The sequence below is a fragment of the Pieris napi genome, chromosome 4 (assembly GCF_905475465.1).
Source record: "Pieris napi chromosome 4, ilPieNapi1.2, whole genome shotgun sequence".
Lineage (NCBI taxonomy): Eukaryota > Metazoa > Arthropoda > Insecta > Lepidoptera > Pieridae > Pieris > Pieris napi.
Window position 1 is genome coordinate 11,286,124 of NC_062237.1, and position 25,824 is coordinate 11,311,947.

A 25,824-nucleotide genomic window follows, 5' to 3' on the forward strand; every position below is an offset into this window, starting at 1 on the left:
TTATAACCATGAGTTTTTCATTTATATGCATAAATTAACTACTACTTATCATATGAAGATTATGGTGCATACTATATTACGCGAGTACTATAAATAAATAAGTACATTTAAATACTATTTATGTTACTGTTGAATGATAACTGTCCGTAAATTGACATTTTATTAAGCTGGTTTTGTCTCTTGTATGAAGAAAGCACTTACCCAAATACCACTCGATGTACGCTGGTGGGTTCCCATATCTAGCCTCGCAGACCACAGTCGCCCTGGACCCTGCTGCGACTGTGATGTTCTGGCCTGGTAGAACATGGGATCCGTTGAACAGAATCCTAGGTGTTTGCGGTGGTACTCGTACTGCTAAAGCTGCGGGTGGACTTGATAATGCGTCCTGAAACGTGATGAAATATAATTTATATTATTTTTATTGCACAAACAAAAATTAAAAATAGTAAAAAAGTAGTAGTAGTAGTAGCGTGCCTACACAGTAAACTAAACGAATACATCAACCAATAGCGTGTATTTTTTCTCAATCTCCCTTAATCTCTTTCTCACTATAGCTCTCTCCCATCTCTCGCTCTGGCACTGTGCGTCATGCGACGTTCGCTCTATCTCACACTCTCCCTCGATCTTTCTCACTTGCTTGCTTACTCTTGTTATTTGCCTATTTGCTTCATGCTACGTTCGCCCTTTCTCACTCTCTCTCAATAAATCTCAATATCTCTGTCTTTTCTTCGCTGCACATCTTCGTGACGCTAATAATAATTATTATTGCTTATCAACCGTAAAAATTTTGCCCTCAGGCGTTTAAAGAAGATTCACTTCAAAAAAAACAATTGTATGGTGCAACGGGCGTATCTCGATTCAGCTATCCCATCCAGGCAACCTCAATTAAAGAAACAGCAAAAAAACAAGAATTGTTCAGAATTTTTGTAAATTCTTGAAAGATTTCAGCTTATTATTCATTTAAAAAATGGTTTTTCGGTAATTGAATTCGGATTAATTAATTTGTTAAATTTACGAAAAACACGTACATTCCTTACTTTGCAAATGAAACATAATTATGGGTGAACAAAAAAACTTATCGTTTTTATTTAACTATGTTCTCTCCAGTTAGATTATTATACTAAATTTAAAGCATAAGTAACCGGGACTAATTGTTAACATAATTTTAAATTATTGTTAAAGCATTTTAATCCAGTAAATAAAGAGTATATTTCAATACCTAATAAGACCGCTACATTCTTTAAAATTTTAATTAAGAAATTACCTGAACATCATAATTACTGGCTGTAACCTGGCACTGCCACTGACCATCATCTAGCTGGAGGGTAGCAGCCCTCACCCACAGGGAACAGTCACCACCGATGGGGCTATTTTCGTTAGCCCATTCATACTTTCCTCTGTAGATGCCGACGGGCTGTAATAATAATAATAATAAATCATTTATTTGCCTAGTTTGTGGTACAATTAGATCGATCAACTACAACAATCCGCACAATCAGCCATATATAAATAGGCATTTAATTGTCAAACTTATGGTCTAAATACTCGCCCACAAATAATCTAATATATAAAATTCTTATTCAGTGTCGCGTTGTTTGTGGTTAAACTCCTCCGAAACGGCTCGACCGATTCTCATGAAATTTTGTGTGCATATTGGGTATGTCTGAGAATCGGACAACATCTATTTTTCATCCCCCTAAATGTTAAGTGTAGTCCACCCCTAATTTTTTTTTTTAATTTTTAGATAAATTTTTATTTTTTTATGATACAGCATTAAAAAATACATACAACCCCTAATTTTAATCCCTCTACGATCAACCCCTATTTTTATTATAAATGATATATATGGCAAAAAGACGTTTGCCGGATCAGCTAGTAAAATATAAAAATCTTCTACCTGAAGGAATTAAGATCCGCTAATATTTATTTATAAAAAAATAATATGTAATCATGACAATTATTTCTGTTTAGCATAGAAATTGTGCATATGTCATAATCGAATCTTATCAAAATATATTTAATTATATTTTATTTTATTATATAATTTAGATCTCAATTTATATTAACTATCAGTTGCCAAATATATGACGTAGAGAGGGCGAAAAGACCTGGCACTCTCTGCCACTCTTTTTAAGTCAAGTTTTGGTGTACGGGGATGGTAAGGAACTGCAAGCATTACGCCAAGCTTCACTGGTCATAGTAATAAAATAACAAACGCCTAGTTATTCTATCCATTGCTACACAGCCGGGATTTTAACTAATATAAACGCGAATTCATTAAAAAACTCACACACAAATTCATTTGTATGAAACGGGTTTTATGTTTTCATAGACTCGTATATTTACGACAAACCAGATTACATATTCTAACGCAAAAAATTTATATTTTCACGTTTGAAATAAAAACATTGACTATCAATACACGGCATCCAATTAATCTAAGTGCAATATGAAATAAATAAAAAAAGCCTGATAGCAATATTTCATTCTTAATTAATTTGTATGTTGCAGTTCACCACTTCACAAACGCTTTCACGATTGATGGGAATTTATTGCTTTTTCATGATAATTTTAATTTGTATGCACATTTCGTTCATCCTTGGGGTTATGACAGTTTTGACTCGTGGAACAATATTTTTAGCTCAATTTCATCTCAGTTAATTAATCATTTTAATTTGAAACATATATTAAAATACTTAGTATATCTAAAGTGTATTTTATTAGTGTCATTGTAATGCATTTAATGATATTGATAACTGATGAAACGCTGAGAATAAGTTTCAGGGAATGGCACTCTGTAATATTGTGACCCGAGAGATATAACATTTTTAGCTCTGGGCCTCAGATTTCTGTATCTGTTTCATTTGTCAATCTAATAAGCAAATAGGTGATCAGCCTCCTGTGTCTGACACACGTCGAATTTTTGGGTCTAAGGCAAGTTTCCTCACAATGCTTTCCTTCACCGTTCGAGCGAATGTTAAATGCGCACATAGAAAGTCCATTGGTGCACATCCAGGGATCGAACCTACGACCTCAGGAATGAGAGTCGCACGTTAAACGCTAAGCCAACACTGCTCTTTGTTATTTAGTAAATAAGACCGAAAATTATAGTAACATATACGATAAACGCAATAAAAATCGAACGTGCGAATATCGTAATTTTAATTTAAGTACAGTTAATTCCAATGTGTGTGCCATTGTAAAATTTTCTCTGTGAAGGCACTTAAATTACATTCAAGCATTTATTCATTAACTCTGTTTTCAGTATTATATTCGTTCAAACGAACACTGATGTGTATATTGCGCGGTATTTACTCATGCTAATTATAGTGCATATTATAAAGTATTCTTGATGAACTTATGTTATCCTATATGCTGTAATGATCATTCTTTTACTTAGCCAAGTAATCTATATATATATAATGAAAATGGTCTTCGTTTGAGGCTCAATCACGCCTAAACCACTGATCGTATCGACATGAAACTACCACCATTCGATCCTAGATGGTTTATGGCTATATATTTATTAAATTCCAACGTTCCTTCATTTTTTTATTGCTGTTTTACTTTTATGAAAATTTATCCATACGGACTTCACCGCGGAAACATTCGGGGAGGCTTCCTAGAACCTCTAAACGTCAACATCTGTTAAAAACTCGATTTTCGAAATATTTCAATTTTCTTAGCGGGAAGTTAAAAAGAAGAATAATAAAAATATGAAAATAAAATAAAATAAAATAATGAAACATAAAATTTATTTTAATTCGTCCAGCAAAGCGGGCGCGAAACGGCTAGTTTATATATATAAGAGATTATGTTGCTAAAGCGAATTAACCATCTATGTGCTTACTACTTGGGGATTATGATAAGAGATGCAAAAATCTGGCAATCTATTCCATAGATCAGCAATATCCAACTCCAATCCCACAATATTAAGCTCCTGGGAGCTTAATCTCTATCCGTATATATCATAAGAGAGATAGATATCAACGAAACAGTTGGGTGATATTTCGCATTTCTACCAGGGTCACAGCAACATTGAAGGGGTATTAAGAACAAAATAGGAAATACGTCAATAAAGATTTTTTCTATTTAGCATCTCAAATTCCACGTGAGACATACAAGTAGCTTAATAATAGGCTAGAATGAATAGGGCATTATAATGATAAAAAGCAGGATGTCGGTAGATGTGAGAAGGGTCAGGGTTCTTAAGTACATATTATACATAGAATCTAACAATGCGTTGAATTCATTATACAAGGATATTAACAACATACGAATACTGTGCGGGACTAAATATTGCTTTGTTCAATGATAATGGTAATTTTAAAGTATTTAGAGGGACTAATCCCTAGCCCTTTTCCCTAATATTCAGTGTTGTTATGAATATGGCTTTTTTGCATTGGGTGACTTTTAATTTAGATTGTTTTAAATATATTCAAATTCGAAAATCATTTAATCATATAGGTAACACATTGTACACTTATGATTTGTCAGTAAAGAAATACAATATTAATGCTTCTAATTTTACATTTAGTGCCAGTTCACAAATCAAGGGCGTAGAACGGAAGAGAAGAACTGGCAATAAACTCTCCGCCACTCTTTTTAATCGCCGTGTTTTTTTTTACACAACGTTTTAAGGAGCTGCAACCATTAAACCATGTTCCACATGACATCTTAAGTAATTAATAATAATAACATAAATTAAAAACAAAGAGTTGTCCTCTATCAGCAGGAGGCATGGTGAAACAGGAGCACGCACTTACATTCTCGTGGGAACAACACGCAAACACAGTCGAAATAATTAACATCACCGCATACACGAATTCAAGTACGACCAGTCACCACAAGTACACCACATATTTATTTACTTATAACTAAATCTCTACCCAACAGGTGTGTCAAAGATCGATGGAACGATGTATGATAGGCAAGAAAAGAATAGACCAAATAAAGAATACAGCTTTAAGAAAAACAAATAAAGCAACAGATGTTTCAATAAAAATAAATAAACTACAATGGAAAGGTGGGGTACATGGGAAGAGGAACAGAAAAGTGGAGCAAAAAAGTACTAAACTAGTGCCCAAGGTACAGCAAACGAAAAAAAAGGAAGACAACTTAACAGGGGGTAGACCAAATTAAAGAAACAGCAAGTGGTACATGGCAGAGAGTAGCACAGTTCAGAGAGGAATGGCTGGATGGAGGAGTAATCCACTAGCCAGACCCATTGCGATCTTAGGTATTTAATTGTTCTTGGTTCTACTTGTAAAAATAATATAAAACTCTTGTGACTGCGCTATAGACTCAAACGTTGTGGTTTCTGGCAGAATGACCAGCGCTGTGGATCACGTCAGCTCCACAGCATAATGCTGAGCCAGGGCCAGTTACAACCGCACACACACGCATTACACAATAAATTATTACTTAAAATATACCTCGTTCCTATTTTTCTTTCGATATTTTTTGGTATTATAATTTTTTTTTATTTTTATTATATTTATTTTGTGTGTTACTGTGTGTGTGTGTTTCGTTTGTAATAAATTTTATGTTATGTTAAATGATAACTTTTTAACCAATTTAGATGTTTTGCTAAAAAGCAATAAATTAGATTTCGAAATACATTTCTACTATATTGGTAATTTTGCATACCATTTTAATTGTACAATAGTCGTTATTGTGAAGAAAAATAGTAATTAATAGGTACCTTATGGTGGATTTCAAATTGCTAAACAAAGCTTGGTCTAGTCTGTATTGCAATTTTCATCGCAGATTCCACTGATTGCTCTCTAATGAGCCGCGGCTCTTACCTATTATAGAATACAAAGCTATTCATAGCTTCCAATAAAATCATAAATTTATACAGGATAAAATGATGATGAAGTGTGTACTAAGTTGGGTTTTCCGTATTTATTAACGTATATGATAAATTTTTAAACCAGTTCATTTTTAGTCAAAAATTAATTCTAGGTAGAAAATTTATTGCAACCTTTACGTTCGAGTAGACAATTTTAAAACTTGTAAATTGTAAATTGTAAAAATCTGAAATAGTATAAGGCCTTTTAAACTCTTATTGTCGGAATTACATGCTATTTGATTAAACTCAAATGATCTATGCGATTTAAATTTTCATTTTTGTATTTGAAATCTAATTTTGTTAATTTCTGAAATTCTACATTTTTAAAATCTAAATTATGACATTATCCGAATATTGTAGATCTTGACGATTCGAAACTTTTAATTAAATACGTTCTTTAATTTGAGGCTTTCCGTATCGGCGGAACATTATATGTTTGACAGTTACGAAACATGAATATTTTATACTGAATTTTCTCGTCAATAGTTAAGTTATTCTACTATTCGGGACAGACACAAATACAACAAATCGAACCGTTTTCTTTTATATATTTTAATATAAACGGGAATGCGTCTTATTCAACTTTCAATCTTCCATCCACTTTAGGGAATACCCCTCACGTTCCTTTGTGAAATCTGAACAAGTAACAAAGTTCAAAACTTTCTGTGATTGTGTTAAACCAATTTCCGTAGTTAATTTTAGCGAGTTTACATCACTCATTTCTCCGGCGCCATATATTTTCTTTTCACATAGCACGGTGACTTTAGCGCTGAGTACACACTGAAAGATTAGTTTTTTGATATTTGGTAAAACTGCTTAACTGATTTAACTGTTTTTGTTGCAATGTTTCATAAACATTTACGAAGAAAAAGTATTATTAAACTTCAATGCTAATTTCTTTATTTCTTTTATTCTAAATCGAAAAATCACGAAATACCCGGTACAGCGGCAATTCCATATTTAAGTATATATGTGGTGGTGTGTGAGTGGTGTGGAGGCAGCAAATCGACGTATCGATTAGGGTTTTTCATGACAGGCACGGCCTTCAGTAATTAAGACTACGAAGAAGAAGAAGTCGAGCAATGTTTGCTTCCGTATTTTGCGTCGTCAACAGACCATGGCTATGTCAGTTTCCATACAAGTTTTACTATTCGAATACGTTAACTCTTCGATCTAACGTATTCCTTATGATGAATGGTTACGTAGGTTACGTAGAGAGAATCTATCTCTGACCTTACTAATATTAAGTTGTATTTTTTTCATGTAATAGGAGGGGCAGGAGGCTCATCTGATGTTATGTGATACCGTCGCCCATGGACACTCACATTGCCAGAAGCCTTGCAAGTGCGTTGCCGGTCTTTTAAGAATTGGTACGCTCTTTTCTTTCTGGTATAGTTGCCTGGCAAAAACTGCCTTAAGAAACGCTGAGTTGTGTTGTGTATTTTGTATTCTGCCTTGACGTCCGATGATGAAACTCAGCTGCAGGTGTTAGTCCAAACAACTCTTCAGAACACTCTTCATGGTAAATCCTTCAGTAGAATCAGAGAGACACCACATTTCTACGCAACTCCAAGGGATCCAGCCGCAGGGAAAGTGACTGGTCGTTGACGATTCGAATCACTCTTCGTTGAATACGGTCAAGCGGAAGGAGCTATATCGAACAATTTGTATCGAACCTACTGACAGACTGCTGTCAAACATTCATTCACCACCAAAATGACTATAAGTGATGAAAGAAGATGTGTAAGGCTATATATTACACAATATTTAAATAAATCAGCCGCGAGAAGCTTGGGGCAAGCCGATACTACACTACAAAGGATATCGAGAAAACGAAAACTATAGTTACACGCTTCCAAGTGAGTACCCAGCCTAATTTCAGTTGTTTACAAATGAACTGGAATTCAAACACATATGCCTTATGAGATTTTAAAATAGCATTGTTTGTTTTGACGTTTTTATTGAGAATTAGACTTGAAATTTTAACTTCAAATAAACATTGGGTTGAACAAATAGGAAGGAATAAGTTATGTGCAATAAATTGTTTTATTTTAAGTTTATACGTTGGGTTTGAAGTGATTGTCTAACCAAAAATGTATTAAATTCAAATACTTGTCATTTGAAAATGAAAAATCTATATAATTCACGTCAATGTCTTTTATATAACTTAAAAAATTTGACTTCCCGAAAACTAACTGATTTTAATAATTTCCAAATCCGAGAAATTTGTCAGCAAATATTAAATATATCCAAGAAATTTATCACACAAAAATAATATCTTATTAAATATAACGGTTATAAAGTTGTTTTACACACTTAATTAAATAATAATAATTAACGTTTGCCAGGCCGACTTGGCGATAGTAGGTTTTCTGTATTGAGACTTGCCTTGTATACAGGATATATTTACTTTCTATTCCATAACACTCAGGCCACGAAGGGAGATGACCGACACAACCCCAGATTGACGAGAGCAGGATGGACGGCTTTACGTGTAACGGTGGTGTTCAAACACCACCAAGATCCAAATATAGGGTCTAGAAATTATTCGTATTTTTATTTTTAATCAATTGAACCTGAGACATGAGTGGTGTCGGCCGTCAAATTGGTACAAAACTCTGATACCCTCAACAAAATGTAGATAATAAGTATTTGAAAAGGTTGCTTGAATAGTTTGTATCAGACTTGCTCGAGCCGCAAAAATTTCTTTCACGTCAAAGTCTTTTCAAATTCATTCATTTATAAAATAAAATTAGCAATATAATTCTGCATTCCGTGCGTAGCATTTTTAAATCAAAACACCGATTTATCGAGGCGCAATGAAAAAGGTTTTCCGGAACTAAAGAAAAAATTAATCAAATTCTCTCTTCTGTTTACTTATCTTTTAACGGAATTTAATTGAGTTATGCAAAGTATAAAAAGGAATAAAAGTTTCTTCAAGGGCATTTGAAATTTGCCTCGGGTTTTGCAGCTGTTTATTTTAACTTAAATCCGATATGTACATTGTACATTGTACATATATATATTTATTGAATGTTGCAGTTTCAAGTAAATTGTAAAACAACCAACGGGATTAAAAGAAATGGTGGAACCTCGCCAGTTCTTTTGGTCGGTTGCAAGCCTTTAAGAACTGGCATTTTTTAACGCTCATTAGTGAAAAAAATTACTTAAAAAAATCAGTAGCACTACAACCTTTTTAAATCTGGGCCTCAACTTTCAGTATCTGTTTCATGATCATTTGTCAATCTAATAGGCAAGTAAGTGATCGGCCTCCTGTGATTGAAACACGCCATCGACTTTTTTGGGTCTAAGGCAAGACGATGTGTTCGTTCAATGCAAATAAATGCGCACATAGAAATAAAGTCCATTGGTGCACAGCCAAGGATCAAACCTACGACCTTAGGAATGAGAGTCGCACGCTGAAGCCGCCACCACTACTCTCGAACAAAACATACTTACAAGAATAAGTTACATTTGTATTTTTGAAATAGCGAAGTAATGAACAACTTACTTTTACTTGTATACTGTACGTGATCCTTGTACAAGTATGTTTAAAATAATTCCCCGAACATTGTTACAAATAGGTAAGTTAATATTATTCTAAATTACAGTTACAAAGCTGTGTAACGCAATTAAACTTAGAGGCGCTTTGCGACCGCAAAAAGCATTCGTAAAGTTGTAATTTGTTGGTTTTCTAGAACAGATTAAATACTAATTTCTTTTAATGCTTTGTGCGGGTTTTATTTAATTGCTTGCGACTTTTTTATTATTTCTGAATTCTTTTATTATTCAAATGGTAAGTACTAATTAAAAGATATGCGGCCTCATTACAAAACGATTCAAAATTACAACTTATATTGAAGATTTTGTAATTGTTATCCTGTTTAAAGATAAAGGAAGATTTAACACATTTGTACACTGCACTGAGCAGTGTTGGCCTAGTGGCTTTAGCGTGAGACTCTGATCCCTGAGGTCGTAGGTTCGAACCTCGGCTGTGCACCAATGGACTTTCTTTCTATGTGCACATTTAACATTAGCTCGAACGGTGCAGGAAAACATAGTGAGGAAACCGGCTAGCTTTAGATCCAAAAAGTCGACGGCGTGTCAGGCATAGGGGGATGATCTTGCCTATTCGATTAACAAATGATCATGAAACAACTACAGACATCTGAGGGCCGGACCTAAAAAGGTTGCAGCGCCACTGATTTTTTGTACACTGCAAATCAGTCGTTTTACATCCCAAGCATTTTTATTAAAAAGGTTCTCAATGATCGTCGTTCGTGTTGCGAAACCCTATACATCCTTAGCAACGAAATTTCATTAAATCCGATCAATGGTTCATACGTATACACAGAGAGAGGAAAATGTTGGACTAAGAATAGCATTATATAATTTTTCCGTCCTTTACGTGTCTATTCTCCTAATCCATAGGTTTGGCCCTAATCTAAACCGCCGTTCGGCCCAGCGCACCGCCCAACGGCTGGTCTGTATAACGTATACGGGCCTCACTTATATTTTTGCATATTTAATTGATATTTCTTTGTGTCATAATCTTAATATATATAAATTACGTGTCACGTTGTTTGTCCGCAATGGACTCCAACACTACTTAACTGATTTCAATCAAATTTGCACACCGTGTGCAGTTTGATCTAACTTAGAAGTTTACATCTTATTTTATAGCCGCAAAAATGTTTTATTGCAAATTATTTGTTATTATTTGACAGTCAAAATTCTAACATATGGCGCTGTGTTGTAAGTACCAACGTTTCACATAAGCTACAATTTAATGGCATAACCACCAAAAAAGCATGGTGGATTGGTGTTCTCCTGCCGTTTCTCTTGAATAGTTTACTACTATGTAATATAACAAAAACCTTAACCACAGCAACGCTTGGTCGAGTCTGCTAGTAAGTAATAAGTTTCTAAAACACACTTTTAACATTCTTATGTTTAGGTATAGCTGTGGAGTTTGGTTAAAAGGGATCTCTAATGACAAGAACGGCCGAATTAAAACTTTTATATTGTGTAATCCACCAATCGATGATGGCAACAATCACATTACGAATGAATTTACGCAGGAAAACCGCAGGACACAGCTAGCTTCTACCAGCTGAGTTTCATCATCGCACGTCCAGACAGAATACGAAATTCCACCGTCGTCCTTCATTCCATATCTGAGCGTTTCTTAAGGCAGTTTATACCGCGCGCCACCACTATGTGGAACCAGTTGCCCACTGAAGTATTTTCGAACCATTTCGACTAAGGGAGAGAAAAGACTGTATATTCTTAAAAGGCCGGCAACGCTCTCGTGGGCTCTCTGTAATTGATAAAAAGGGTGCGTGTACTTATGTACGCGCGTAAGAAGTTATATTTCTTTGGTATTATTAAAAATAGTTTTTGATTGCATGAAAATAATTAATTACAATTAAATAATCAAAAACTGGAAAAGGAGTCATTATAGTCAATAAAGTTCAGTTGACATTTGAACAATTAAATAAATAAACATTTATTATTATTCTCTTACATTAAGTGTAACATAAATTCTATTATTATTCGAATGTTGTTTTTAAATTATGTCCAATGCCATAGCATCTTCCGTGGGCAACTTCATTCTGTTAATTTTGTGTCACGGTGCGCGCGCATCGTAAAATTTCAGTCTCATCCATTTTTTCATAACGCATATCAACATTTCATAGATTATTTGTACAAAAGAAAATGGCTCTCGTCATCATCCGTTTAAATCTCTATGCTTTCCTGTTACCACACGAAGACTAAATCTATAATATAATATAAAGCAACGTATCTTAAAGAACAATAGCAATGTAACATCCTGGGTGTGGTCTTGCGATTTATGGACCGAATGAACATCTGCTATTTTCACTACGAATTCAATGAATATGGGTTGCCCAATAATATGGGATTGTTTGGCAAGGTTGTGGGTAATACTAAACCTTGATGCTTATTGGTACAGATGATGTGATAGAACAGTCAGCACTAATATGCACTATATTATAGTAAAACTGTTGTTTTTTAAACGTTAATACTGGAGTTTTTCAAGTTACTAGCGGTGTCTAGAAGAATCTTCACAATGCTAAGATATTGAAATATAAAAATAACCTCTTATATATATTTCGTCTATACTTTATAAAGTAACAAAGGCAAATAATATCTTTCATTGTCTTTGGTGCATTCTGGAGGGTTTTAATTGTTTAAAGAAAAAACTTTTTTTGTTTAAACAATTGTTGTGAAAAAATTGTTTAAAGAAAAAACCGGATTAAAGTTATGTATATAACAATTATTAAACAAAATTTTAAATTTATCCGACGTTTCGCGTGCTTTACAGCGTGCGTGGTCACGGTGACTAATTACATCAGTAAAAAATTGTTTTTTACTGACGTCCATTATTTCTATTAACCTTTTCACATATTTTAAAATACCTATAATATGTAAAAAATTACCTTAATCTCTCAGATTATATAGTATAAGAACACTCTTAAATCTGAGAGCTTTCCAGAAGCTTAGAGCTTACACAAAGCCGTTAAAACGAAACTTAAGAAAACTCAAAATTAAGGCTCAAAGACTGAATAAGATTTCACATCAAGTCTTAATATATTCAGAGTAAGTTCTATCATTTTCAATGCATGAATGAATGTAATTTACAGTTTTTAAGTTCAAAAGACCAGATGTCTCAAAGACGTTTCTCCTGCCGCTTTATAGTTATTTTAAACTTCATACATTAAATGTATGGAGTATACTAATTATGGGCTTTTGTTGGACTTAATTACTATATAAACATTGATACGTTCATAGAAAACGTTGGGTCAAATCTAAACTTAGTAAGGGAGTAATATTTGTATGCGCCCTGAATGGCACTGGAAAGTATATACATACTAGTAAACTAAGAACGTTTTTAAAAAGGAACTAATCTGCATTTTAATCCAATTGATTACACACTATTAGAATATTTTAATACTAGATGACCCGCTGAATTTAATATTCCCTACATAATATATTTGTGTCAATACTTAATACATTTTTTTTAAACAGACCAAAGGGATCGGACCTCATACTGCAGCTATGAAAGCTGCACACACAAATTTCTTAAAATCTATAGATATATATATGACAACCAATAAAAAGTGTCAATTTTTTATTTTTAAAAAGACAAAAGGCTACCTAGCTAGGAATATTTTTTATTTGAGAATTCAATTGCCTTCCCTGAACTTCCAGAAATATTTCAAGATCATAGCCAAATCTGTCCAGCCATTCTTGAGTTTTCAAATAAACCCTTAAAATATTACCTGCTAAAATTCATTTTTTTTTATTTAAAGTCGCTTCTCTGTTTTATAATTATATAGTAAACAATTGCGGATATGGTAAACTTATTTTAATATTTACTAAAATCCGCCAACCACTAAATCGTATAAGTATATCCTTTATTGTATGCGATATTTGTTATTCAATAATTTCAAACATTTCCCTAATCAATAGATCCCTTCATTGTCTCGGGAAGAGGCTTTTATCCATTTATTAATGTGTTTGAACACTCGAACACATTAACCAAACATATTTAAGGATGTCCGCGCCGACCGTTTGGCCAATAATTCATCAGATACAGTCAGTGTTGGTGATTTATCGCCGCCGCTCGTTCCAAATGCAAAGTTCATACGCAAAAATTCACATGAACATTTTAGAAAGAAAACGACAAAAATAAGAGTTTAACACAACACAATAAGAGCAATGTTAGCCTAGTGTCTCAGTCATGACTTGAAAACGTCAGTTCAAACCCTAACTGTGCACCAATTACCTCATTAATTCCGCTCACTGCTTTGAAAGAAAACGTAAAGAACCCGCAGGTAAAGTACCAGCAGGTCTAATCCAAAACCTGGTGTGCTAAGAACAGAAGACTTGTCTTTAAAATAAAGAGATACACGTCACCGCAGACCGGCGTTTATCACATGTATAACATTAGTTCATGCAATAGGAGATGATGAGACGCTATGGTAGGCCTGTTCCTAAACAGGTGATATATGCGATCCCTTATATGCAATGCATTCGCAACCTTGCATTCATTACTACAGACTTTTCTCATAGGTACTATCAGCAATTTAAGAATTTTAATGATGGCACTGTACGATCGAAGATCTCTAGTCGGTGTTACTTATACAAATTGTTTAATGGTCAAATACAGAACAGTAACCTCTTACAGAATATTAATATTGTCGTTTTATTCAATCCCAAGATCAAAATCAGCAGAATGAAATCCGTCTGTAAAAACCAATCTAGGAGTTCAGGCACCTCTTAGTCAAATTTGCGAATACAACAGCATAAACACTACTTCTTCAGAGGTTAATATATTCGGTAGTGGGTGGATCAATTTGAAAAAAAAAACGTTGTTAAGCGTATCGGATACCTAATCCGCATTGTTAAGCGAATACGTATTTATAAATAGGAAATTATTAGTTGTTGGATGTGTAATATTTTTATTCAATTTTTTGTAAAATATACGTTCACCATAGTTGTCATTTTAGAATAGGTAACTTCTACTGTAGTAAATGCGTTGATGAGGTTTACTTATAAATAAACTCAACATTCCATCATCCCATACCCTATAATATGCATGATTCAAATTCATATTAGTACGTACATAATGGTAGTTCACGGAAGGGTTAATCTAGCATATCAAAACTTCTTCCCCCAAACTTGCCACTCAAATTGCCATTCAAATTGATAAATAGCCTTACTTCTCATTCGTTAATAATACATATTTAAACATACGTTATACGTATAATTGATAACTCGTTAGGCTCACCATGTTTGCTTGTAATCGCGGACATACTCTATTGTGCGGTATAAACAATGACTCATTAAAACAGCGCCTAAACCTTTGTCGGCCTTAATGTGGAAATATTGTTGGATTAAAGTATTGATGCGGTGTAATTTGATTAAGATGGATGAAGTTAAAATAATTAAATTTACTTATTTTTAGTTAGTTTTATTTATTTAGTTTCTGGTCGTCAGTTAAAAGTAACTTAACTAAATCGAAATAGTAGAAATCGTATTGCAAGGAGAACTTTCGGTCTTTTGATGTTGGTAATGAATTATACTTAAATACAGTTAGTTACTTAAATATAGGGATAATTTTCAATTAAATTATTAATTATTAGAAGTGTAGAATTAATAAAAATTATATAATATATAACTATTTTACAATTTACACAAAAGGAAACACTTTTAAGTTAGTATGTTGGTGGAAGTCAAAGCATTGATTCTAGAACAAAATGCTTCAAAGGTTCTTCACACTCTAGCCGTGGTACCTGATGTAATTTACCTACCTTATATAGTGATACGGCCGTATATAGAACCTCACCAGCTTGCTTAAGAATTGGTACGTTCTATTTTCGCATCCTGAATCCTGAAAATACTTCTATGGGCTACTGGTTCCACATTATGAGCCAAAAGTTCCGGAAAACGCTCTGTGGAGGCGACACATTGGTCTGATTCCTAAAGCTAGAATAATAGCCCGTGTAGGAAAATTAAGCATAAATTAACACCATGTAACGAATATTATCTTTCCATTCGGGAAATTTGAAAATTATTATATTCCACAGATCTTTATATAAATATGTAAAATCCTTTCGAATGGGAAAATTAATGAAACGTAAACAGAGGCGAACGTATTATATTGGATTTCTCATCCTCCCATTAAAAGATTATTTTGACTTGGGCTGAATTTCAAAGAAGCGGACGCTTAAACGAAGGGAAAGATATTACAATTTAAAGAGTGATTACTTTTGTATTTTACTTGAAGATTTCAATAACTTCAATCGTTCGTATACTGTCGATGCTTAATGGAACCGAAATGTTTTTAGATTTGTTTTATGGGTTATTAAAGATGTATTTTCTGAAGTTCGTCTCATGTTACATGCAATAACGTAAGACTTTAAATTAAATTATTTACCCTAACACACCCACAACCGCTCATGCTTCAGTTTTATTTTGTTTTGTTTATAACGTTTTAGTTTAGTCATTATGTCATCAAAGTTTTGGTCTCTGAAGAAAATCAAAAAGGCCAATTTCCCCTTAAAAAGGTGGATAGAAAATATAGAAGCGTTAGCAGGAAGGAGAAAGAAAGCCAAGGGCAGAGATAGTTGGAAAAGGCTGGAGGAGGCTTTTATCCTTCCGATCGACGGTACTGAAGGTAGCTAGGATATAGGATATTTAGGATAACTAGCAAAAAAAAAAGTAATCTATATATTCTACTTTTACTTACTACTTACAATAGTCCGAGGAGATGATATATGATAGACCAGCTTCTCTCTTTAATTCACTAGCTTTTCTTACAAGTTTCAAAATAATTTGACACTTTGGGATATTGTTTTGTTTTGTATAGTTTCTAAAGGTACATACTATTACTACTTGTACTACTGTAAATGATAATTTATGTGTGTACGTACGTGTAAGGAGTGTTTCGCCATGACAGCTACCACTTTAATTAATTATAATGGGTAAAATCCTGAGTATACGGCGTGTAAAAATAATGGCTTTGTAACATAAGGGAGTGGACGGGTATTGCGGTACTACGGAAGAGTTGCTGCATGTGACACAGAAAAAGACACGCGTCACGAGAATGCCAATCTCCAGTAATCGATAGGCACCAACAGTAGTGAGAATGGCCGTATTAAATTGTGAATTTTCAATACGCCCATTCAGTTAACGATATGTTCAAGGACGGGCCGTGAGCTGATTTTGTATGCTATTCAAATATTGAGTCTGCATAATATCCTATATGTTGAAGAGACTGACTTGTGTGTGAGTGATTTTATATTTACATTAAATTTTACTACGATTTTCAGCTGTCGTGGTTAACTAAAACTGCGTTTAACTCTTCTTAGGTTTAACCAAAGGCAACATAAAAAATAAAACATTCAACTGTTTTAACTACTCCAAGTTTCATTTGCATCCTGCAAACAGAATTTGACTAAACGAATACCTCAATTTAGTAATGAGACAGAAAACGTAAGAATAATTCAAGTGTCAAATAGCAACATTATTTGCCTATTTATAGAATGTTTCTAGAAATGCGAAGAAACCAATAGCTCTTGGCGATTAAAAAGAGTGGCGGAGAGTTTGAGAGAGAGAGAAGCATTTCATATACATATATTAATTTTTTGACGTTGATAAGTGTACATTTTGTTACCTATATGAATAAATGATTTTTTAAATTTGAATATTTTTTAATTTAAATAAATTTATCATCTCGTTAAGGCCCTTGGTTTCCGAGAAATTTGTAGATAAACAGATACACACAAGTAACGAAATTGAGGCTGAAAATAATATCACCAAGATTGCGACAATATCACCTTAAACAACCTCCTTGTTTAAATTCGATAAAGTAATACAACGGATCAAAACATTGATTTCTGCTAACGTTCAAAAAACTAAAAATACCAATATCACTTCTCCGTACATGTCTCAAATCGTTACCAGGTTTTTCGGCAGTTTGATCAATAGAGCGCGTTTGTATCACCAGGGCAACAGAAAAAGAGGAGTTGTATGAAAGCACGCCAGCCTTATCACCTTACTCACGAATGGTTTATGAACTTTAATAGTAAAAACTTTGAGCGAGGCTAATTTAAAGATTTATCATTGTGTTTTGATGAAAATATGAGCTAATTTCCACGAATGCTTCTTTAGCAATTATTACAGTGCATTTTTGAAGTGAAAACTTCTTTAGTATCGTTGGGATTTGATTAAACTTTATACACTGTATAATGTTTCCTGTCTTATGTTCTCCCACGTTAAATTTTTGAATGTATGTGTGTGTCTCTTTTTATTGCCGCTTTTTCGATTCATAGACTTTCAAATTTTAATCATTTTAGTTTTATCAAAATTAAAAAGTAATTTAAAGAAAAGTCTAATACCTCAAATAGATAGTGAAAAAAAGTCTAATTTATATATCATTAATTATAAAAATTTATTTAATCATTCTAGTTTTTATCAAAATTAATAATTGATATCAAACATTAAAATTAAAAATAAATTCGTCTCATTATCTTAAAACCATAATTTAAGGTTTCACTTTTAAGATTATAATTATTACCACGTGTTTTTTTTACATCATTTATTCATACACATTTAAGGGACACTGTTAACCATAATACGGTATTAGCTCGTTATCATGCTATGCTATACATATATGTATCTAATATGTTATATTAGATAAGGCTTCAAAAATTTATTAAAGCAATTTGAGGAGCAAACTGTCTAGTTTTAAATTTTGAGCTTCTTAAATCAAGGTAAGATTAAGATGAAATTGATAATGTAATATTTTATTTTAACAATGTTATGATGTAGTGATCAAATAATATTATAAGAATTGACTTTGATGTTATGATTGATAATGTATTTACTATGTAAAATTCTACCTTTTTAAGACAAATTTGCACGCCATTGAGGAATATGCGAAGCTCAGATTGTACCTCCATAATTTTGTCGTACTATATTCTTGCAAATATATTATTATGAACGTCAATAAAATATAGCTTCTTACTGACATTTTTAATACGAAAAGATAACCTGACTTGCGATTCTGTAACTCACTTTTCGAATTCTCACAGCGGTTTTCGCAGCGGCGGTCGCGCTCAAATCAGTCGTGAAGCAGTCATTTTACGATTTGGCATTCTGATAAGGAAGAAGCTTGTAGTTTATTGTTTATAAGAATGCCAAATCGTAAGTTAGTAAGTGTTACATGTAATTTTATGTTATTTTGGGCATTATAAACTTCCTGTACATTATCTTCAGGTGCCTCTTTATTATAGAGGGTTGCCTGGAAGAAATAGCCTTAGCGATAAGGCCGTTGCCAATTTATATAACCCGATTTTTCAAATGTAACGAAGTGTAAATAAATAATTTAAGAGCTTTCGTGTTCATTTAGAATGTTCATGTCTGTTCATAAACAGAGGGATGAATATCAAACAAGTCTTTATAAAAAGGATGTCAGCTATTTGAATGATCAAAACAGTCCTACCTTTCCCGAAAAATCAAAGGATTACCCGCATGGTTCCACACAATTCTGAATGATCCACGTGTTTTAAATGAGGTATTCATTGAATGGGTACCATTCACTCCAATGCATTGAATCGATTAAGTCGCATATTAACATCGATAATGTACTAGAAAGAGCTTTCATTCGATCTTAAGCACAGGGTTGCCAGTTAATAAAAATAAAATAGTTTATAAACTTTTTTTCTACTTTTCCTTTATAATTTGCCTCTGCACTAAGACACAATTTAACAATACGATATAGTCTAACTAATAAGTAATCTAATTTACTAAAAAGGATATTTAACATAAGATATTGTCCAATAACACTACTTACAGTCTATTAAAGGGTCATACTCTGTTCTTGTGTAAATTTCCACTTACAACTGTTTAGTACTTAAGAGTAACGTGCATTCACACTAATTCACTAATATGAATGGTTTTGTCCTTCTTAATCTTCTCGACATTCACGTATTGGTGGCTCCTTTGTTTTGATAATTTTGGTGACGTACTCTACAATGTTCCGATGGAATTCGTCATTGCGAATGTACCAGGGAGCATTAACAAATTTTATAACGCAAGTAATTTCGACACTATTAGCGGATATTAAAATTATTTTAGAGTTGAAAGCATTATTTCTATACCATACTTAATTAGGAGATTAAGATGGGAGGACGAACTCAAATTAACAGCAGGCTACAACTGGGGAAGAGTCGCAAACGATAGAGAATAGTGAAAAGCGTTAGAGGAGGCCTTTGCCAAGAGGCACACCGAATTCCGATATACCTATACTGTTGTTGAAAATATATTAAAGATCACAGATCACAGAGTTTTGGAATAAAAAGGCTATATTATTATTAGTTGAAGTTCTATAGATTCTAGAGGATAAAAAGACGTTTTCAAAAGAACTCCAATGGTGAAAAGCCTAACTAAACACGATACGATTATAATCCCTACAGTAAGAAGCGGTGTCAAAAACTTAAAGGCGACAACCCTACTTAACATCAGCTTAAATCGAGGTAGCAACTCAAAAGGGGGACTTACTTTCTTTGATGTACGAGACGATTGTGTAATCGATCTCGCTTTTCGGCATTTACCATTGAATAGCTCAGCGTGTGATCAGCTAAGCCGTGATTTGAATTAATATGTCGTTACATAGTTGCGCGTACGCAACGGCTTATGGTAATATAGGCATCATATTTTGCTTTCAAAATTGAATACATATATAGCTATTATATTATTATATATATACTTCGATTTGGGCCTCAGATTTCTGAATCTGTTTTATGATCATTTGTTAATCTAATAGGTAAGTAGGTGATCAGCCTCCTGTGCCTGATACACGCCGTCGTCATTTTGGGTTTGTTGCAAGCCGGTTTTCTCACGATGTTGTCCTTCACCGTTCGAGCAAATATTAAATGCGCCCATTAGAAGGTCCTTTGCACACCCGGGGATCGAACCTAGTGTTGCCCAAATGCAAGACCAAGACGAGACTTAGGCCAGTCTTGGTATTGTCTTGCGTCAATACACCTGGTCTCGGTCTTGGTATTGGTATTGCGCTCTCAGTCTTGGTCTTGGTCTTGATCTTGCTGCAAGAGTCTTGCAAGTCTCGCAAGACTTGCAAATACCTATTAGCCTATTGCTATTTGTGGGGGCTTGCGGGCTATCCTGGAGCATTCACCAATGTACAATGTTCATCAACCAATAATAGCAGGCAGGCTACAGGCATTGTGTTGAGATTAGCAGATTTCATTACAGTGTGCGTAGGTACATTTTTTAGGCAACTTGTCGTACTCGTGACTGGCGCGCTTTGCTACGTAGGTACTGTCGTTAAAGTATGTGTAAGTAAGAAACGATGTAGGTACCTACTACAACAAAATTGTATTCCTTAGAAAAATAATCGTCGTACCTACACGACGATTATTTTTATTTATTTAGTAAATCATCGCTGAAGACAATAGTCGCTACTAGAGTAGGTACGATAGAAGTTGATAAACCGACACTGCAATTCTCAATATGACGTCGCTCATATTTGGAGCTTTTCCACGTTTCAAGTTTGTTAAAATCACCCACTTCCAATTTTGCAGTGCAATGTCCTTTAAAAAGGTATAATAGGTAATCTATATATATAAAAATGAAACCCGTTTTCCGTTGTCACGACATAACATGAAAACGGTTTGACCGATTTGTCTGATTTTTTTTAATAATATACCTTGAAGTACGAAGATGGTTCTTACGGAGAAAAATTAAAATAAAATTGAGTGAATCAGTCTAAAAACAACACTTTTCTATATTCCCATACAAAATATTCGTAATAATACTTAAAAGTGAATTTGAACTTTAATACCATAGCATAAAGTTCAAGTGTTAGTGGAGGGGTTCCGGGAAGGTAAATTTTTAATTTTTTGACATAATGTATTTGTTGTCTTATCAATTTTCTTTTTTTATCTTACTAGCTAGACCGGTGTCCCGAATAGCAGAATAAGTATTTTAAACAAATAAAGAATCGACTGTTAGGCGGTACGATGTTCGCCAGGCCAGCTAGTAATAATATAAACTAGGTATATTTTTATTACTTACTACAATTTTTATAAAATCTACCTATCCTTACGACTACATTCTTCCTTGCGAGGACAACATAATCTATTTGCGTCCGTTCTGAGCACCCGGAAACTTATTTTTTTCTGTAGAACATGGGCAGTGGCGGCGACCTTTGACATGAAAGCGACGGCGGCAACACAAAGTCTAGAAGCGGACTAAATTTTTACCTATTTTGGTGGGGTTGTCAATGTTGGCATTAGCACAGAAAAATAAAATTAAGTAAACACAACGTTTATCCACTTTTTAATAACTAGGTATCCACGATAGAATATTTTTTCTACTAATTTCCTAAGGGTCGATTCGACCTAACTTCAATTTATACACGAGTAACTATACCAAGAATAATCTATTCCATGATTTTAATCTCGAGTAAATCCATAGTCGTTTGTCCACGTAATCAATAGTATAATTGCGCTAGGAATAACAATACGCGAATAGCAAGAAAATGGTGAACGAAAATAAAACTCGGCAAATAAATGTTGTTCTACAACGGGACAGTGTAAGAGCATACATCATGTCAACTCGATTTTGCCGTATTATAGTGTGAAAAAGTAGCTTTTAACAGGTGTCAAACGACGACAAAAAGTTTTTATTTCTTGTTAGTTTGAGGCTTTCGTCTAAAAAGGAACTTCTGTTGAGCCTAGTTGAATTTCATTCTAATATTATAGAAAATAAAAAAATCTAAAAATAATTAATAAATAAATAAATACTAAATTGTTTAAACGTTTCATTATACAATGCCAGACTATTAATTTAGTGCGTTGCGTTGACTTGAAATTAAAACACAGAATACATATTTGTGAAATGACAGAAATCAGCTGATTGGACTGACTGACGCCATTAAATTATTCTAGGAATAGCTGTTATTCCGTGCGAAACGGCGGTATAGTTGCAATTCCCGAATAAGCCCACTATTCTTAGAATTTGTAGTTGGTAAAACGTAAAATTTATTTACTCTCGATTAACTGACGATTTATTCTAAGATTAAGATTTACTCTTGTTTGGTCGAATCGACCCTAAGTACTCAGTCTAAATATCTTTTTCATAATTTTTGTTTTTCAATAATATGTTGTGTGTAATTGAATGGTAAACTCTAAATCTTACTAGAGAGCTTTTTTAAAATGAACTTATTGAAAGCACTGACATGGCATATACACTTTTCAATCTTGCTGCTCACATTTTAGTACCTAGGTATCACTCACTATCTATCATTTACCGATATTAACAATGATTATTTCGAAATCAAAATATTCGCAATTCAATAGATGCAATACCTACTTAGTTATTAATTATCATCTCGCCCGACAGCTTTTAACGCTGTAGTGTTCGAATTCAAGCCAGTGTGAGAATGTATTTAAATAAAAAAAACTCAAAGCATTCAATTTATACCTACCTACTGCTAGGACATCTTCAAGGTCATTTAATTTTATACTCCTATACCAACCCTACCAAAATAGGTAAAAATTTGTGTGCCTCTGTCCGTAATCTTTGTCGGCGAATGCGGCGCTCAGTGTCAAATGCTGTGTTACACTTGTTGCAAACCGCGGCGTCTTTGTCGGTAAATTATCAAATAAGTAGGTATTTAATACACCGACCGACCAACAGTTTATTCGCAGAACGTCACATTTCCCCAATCAACTTTGAACCTTAATTCTTTAGCGATAAACTTGAAAATCTGTTGAAGAAATTTGATAGATTGTAGTAGCTTGATGTGCTGGCGTCTGTACCATAGTATTGGCTGCCGTAGAAACAGTTACTAGACCTACTCGACTCGCTGTTAGTTTTAAATTTTGCTAAATAGAAGAATAATATAAACTTTGAAACATAAGTTTCACACCTACATGATGTTTATATAATTTTAAGCACATACCAACCTACGAGTACTAACGTTAGATCTGCACATTAGACATAAACAAGCATAACATATTATTATAGGTAGATACCTACAAGGTATGAACTTTGCTAGAAAGTTATTAGGGAACAGATTTGTGAGTATTAACACGCTACCTACTTAATAAATTGTTGAAATATAATAAGTACTTACCTACCTAATCAATACAATACGTTTCAGGGTGCTTTCAGACGAGCGGCACGTTGCCAATTACAAATACAACTGCAGCCCTTAGTTTAGTGTTATGATTTGTGATACCTACGGTTTTGATACTGGGGAACGTTTCTCAAAATCGGGATTGAAACCAAATACCTACTTAATAACGCCCAAATCTCAGTTTGTCTTAACTGCAAGACGCAAGAGTCTTGCAGGCTTAAGTATTGTCTTGCTCAAGTCTTGCAGGGTTCAGTCTTGGTATTGGTCTTGCTATAATAAGGCGGTCTTGGTATTGGTCTTGGTCTTGCAAAAACGCAAGAACAAGACCAAGACTGCAAGACCAAGACCGATTTTGGGCAACACTAATCGAACCTACTACCTCAAGACCCAAAAAGTCGACGGCGTGTGTCAGGCACAGGAGGCTGATCACCTACTTGTCTATTAGATTTAAAAATGATCATGAAACAGATTGAGAAATCTGAGGCCAAGACCTAAAAAGAGGTTGTAGCGCCACTGATATTTTTTTTGCTACAACACCGAATATACATTAAAGCACAATTAAATTCCTCTTTTCTACATATGACATGATACATTAGTATGACGACATCAATCACTGATGAGCTTATTGGGCATAAATGCCGAAGATTCTCATTTTACCATATTGCGGCAAATATTTGCCCATCCCAACCGCAATTGCAACGTATTTCGTGATAGAAACAATTTTACGTATGTGCAAATTGCAACGTGGTCACGACTTGATTGGACATCACGATACGAACCTTCGTCGTGGTCACGATAATGTATGATTAAATAATTGGTTATGTGCCAAATATAATTTTATTTCGCTTTTTTTAATGTTCATTAAGAAAGTTATTTAGTATATATATTAAGACAGTTTATCTATTAGTTTTTTAGGAAACAGCAAAAAAAGCAGCTGCTGCCAGCAGCAGCAGGTTAGTCGGCATCACAGAAGACCGAAGAGCTGGCAGCTACCTCGGGCAAGGAATTAGTCTAGCTCAAAGGGTGCACGCTGCCAGTATGTTCGACATCTTGCCTAAAGGGACTCCTTTAATAATAGTATATTTTAGTTTGTAACATATGTTGTGTGGTGTCTATCTATTAAACTCAAACTTATATGTGTATCGCACGATACAAATCACTCGCGAGCCATATCCATGGGTGGCTGTCCGTTTGCCGCCTGTTCTATAAAAGTAAAAGTATTTTTTTGTACATAGACGTTTGGGGGTAAGTCTTTACTCTCAGGCGGTACCTTCGAATCGTGGCAGTACACGATGGATAATTCTATGAGCAATTAAAAGTTACTCGTGCCGTGTCCGGCTGATCACCTAGTTGCGTATTAAGAAAACAGAATCTGTTTTTTGGGACACACTCGTGAAAGTTAAATGCAAAAAAGAGCTGCAAAACTATGAATACCAAAAAAGAAACACGTCTTCATGTTACTCCAATATTCACCGCTCTGTAGCTTTAAGATTTTCTAAAGTGCAAACTTCAACTTACCGTCTTTAAGTTGTAGTTTACTTAACCTTGTGATTTTAGCCACGTAACACCTTTTTATACACTATAATATTTTTAAGTTGTTTAAGTTTTTTATATTTTACGATGTTAATGGGTTTGAACTTGAATCTTTTATGGAGATTCGTTATTCTGCGGGTAGATGCAAACAGAAATGTAACTTATGTATTGAAAAAAGGATAATTAAAGACTGGTTTATGTATCTTTATATCTAATTAGATAATATGTTTAAAGTGCTAATCTTACAGTTCTTGTTTCTCCTTCCTCTAACTCCTTACTGTTGCACACCTTATGTTATTTGATAATGCTAGAGACCGATATTGCGAGTGCCGGCCTTTTAATAATAGAAGAATCTTTCGCCAAGTACTACCTACACGTTTAAGTAATTTGTTAATTATTTAGTAATATTAATATTTGTCTTTTCACCTGCTTTGCATTTTAATTTTAATTTATAATATTTTAGCCACTATTGTATTCGCCAGATTTACATAATTAATTATGTATTAACACTGCATGCATATTATTTAATACACCTTCAATCGTATTTTACATTATGCTTTTCTGCGTTTGTGCTATAACTTCTTTTTCGCTCTATTTCTCTTCTATTACTGAATCAGTCTTCTAAGATCTTGCACTAGTTATTTCTCTCTCAAATGCCAGATTGTGAACTCTGTTCGGCTTTCAATATGTGGCGTCGCTGGAGGACAATTTTTCGCTGCAATGGGCATACGATATTGCCCCA

The 25,824-nt window shown here is 33.9% G+C and overlaps 1 protein-coding gene across 2 annotated transcripts in view; it reads right to left on the bottom strand.

Moving 5' to 3' along the window:
* The window catches only part of LOC125048974 (irregular chiasm C-roughest protein), a 114,078-nt gene that overhangs the window by 14,019 nt on the left and 74,235 nt on the right, over positions 1–25,824 (bottom strand). For both annotated transcript variants that reach the window (XM_047647959.1, XM_047647958.1), the window contains exons 3-4: positions 1,265–1,414; positions 202–385 (exon numbers count right to left, since the gene is read on the bottom strand). In XM_047647959.1, the coding sequence (XP_047503915.1) occupies positions 202–385; positions 1,265–1,414 (334 nt within the window). The remainder of the gene's footprint in view (positions 1–201; positions 386–1,264; positions 1,415–25,824) is intronic.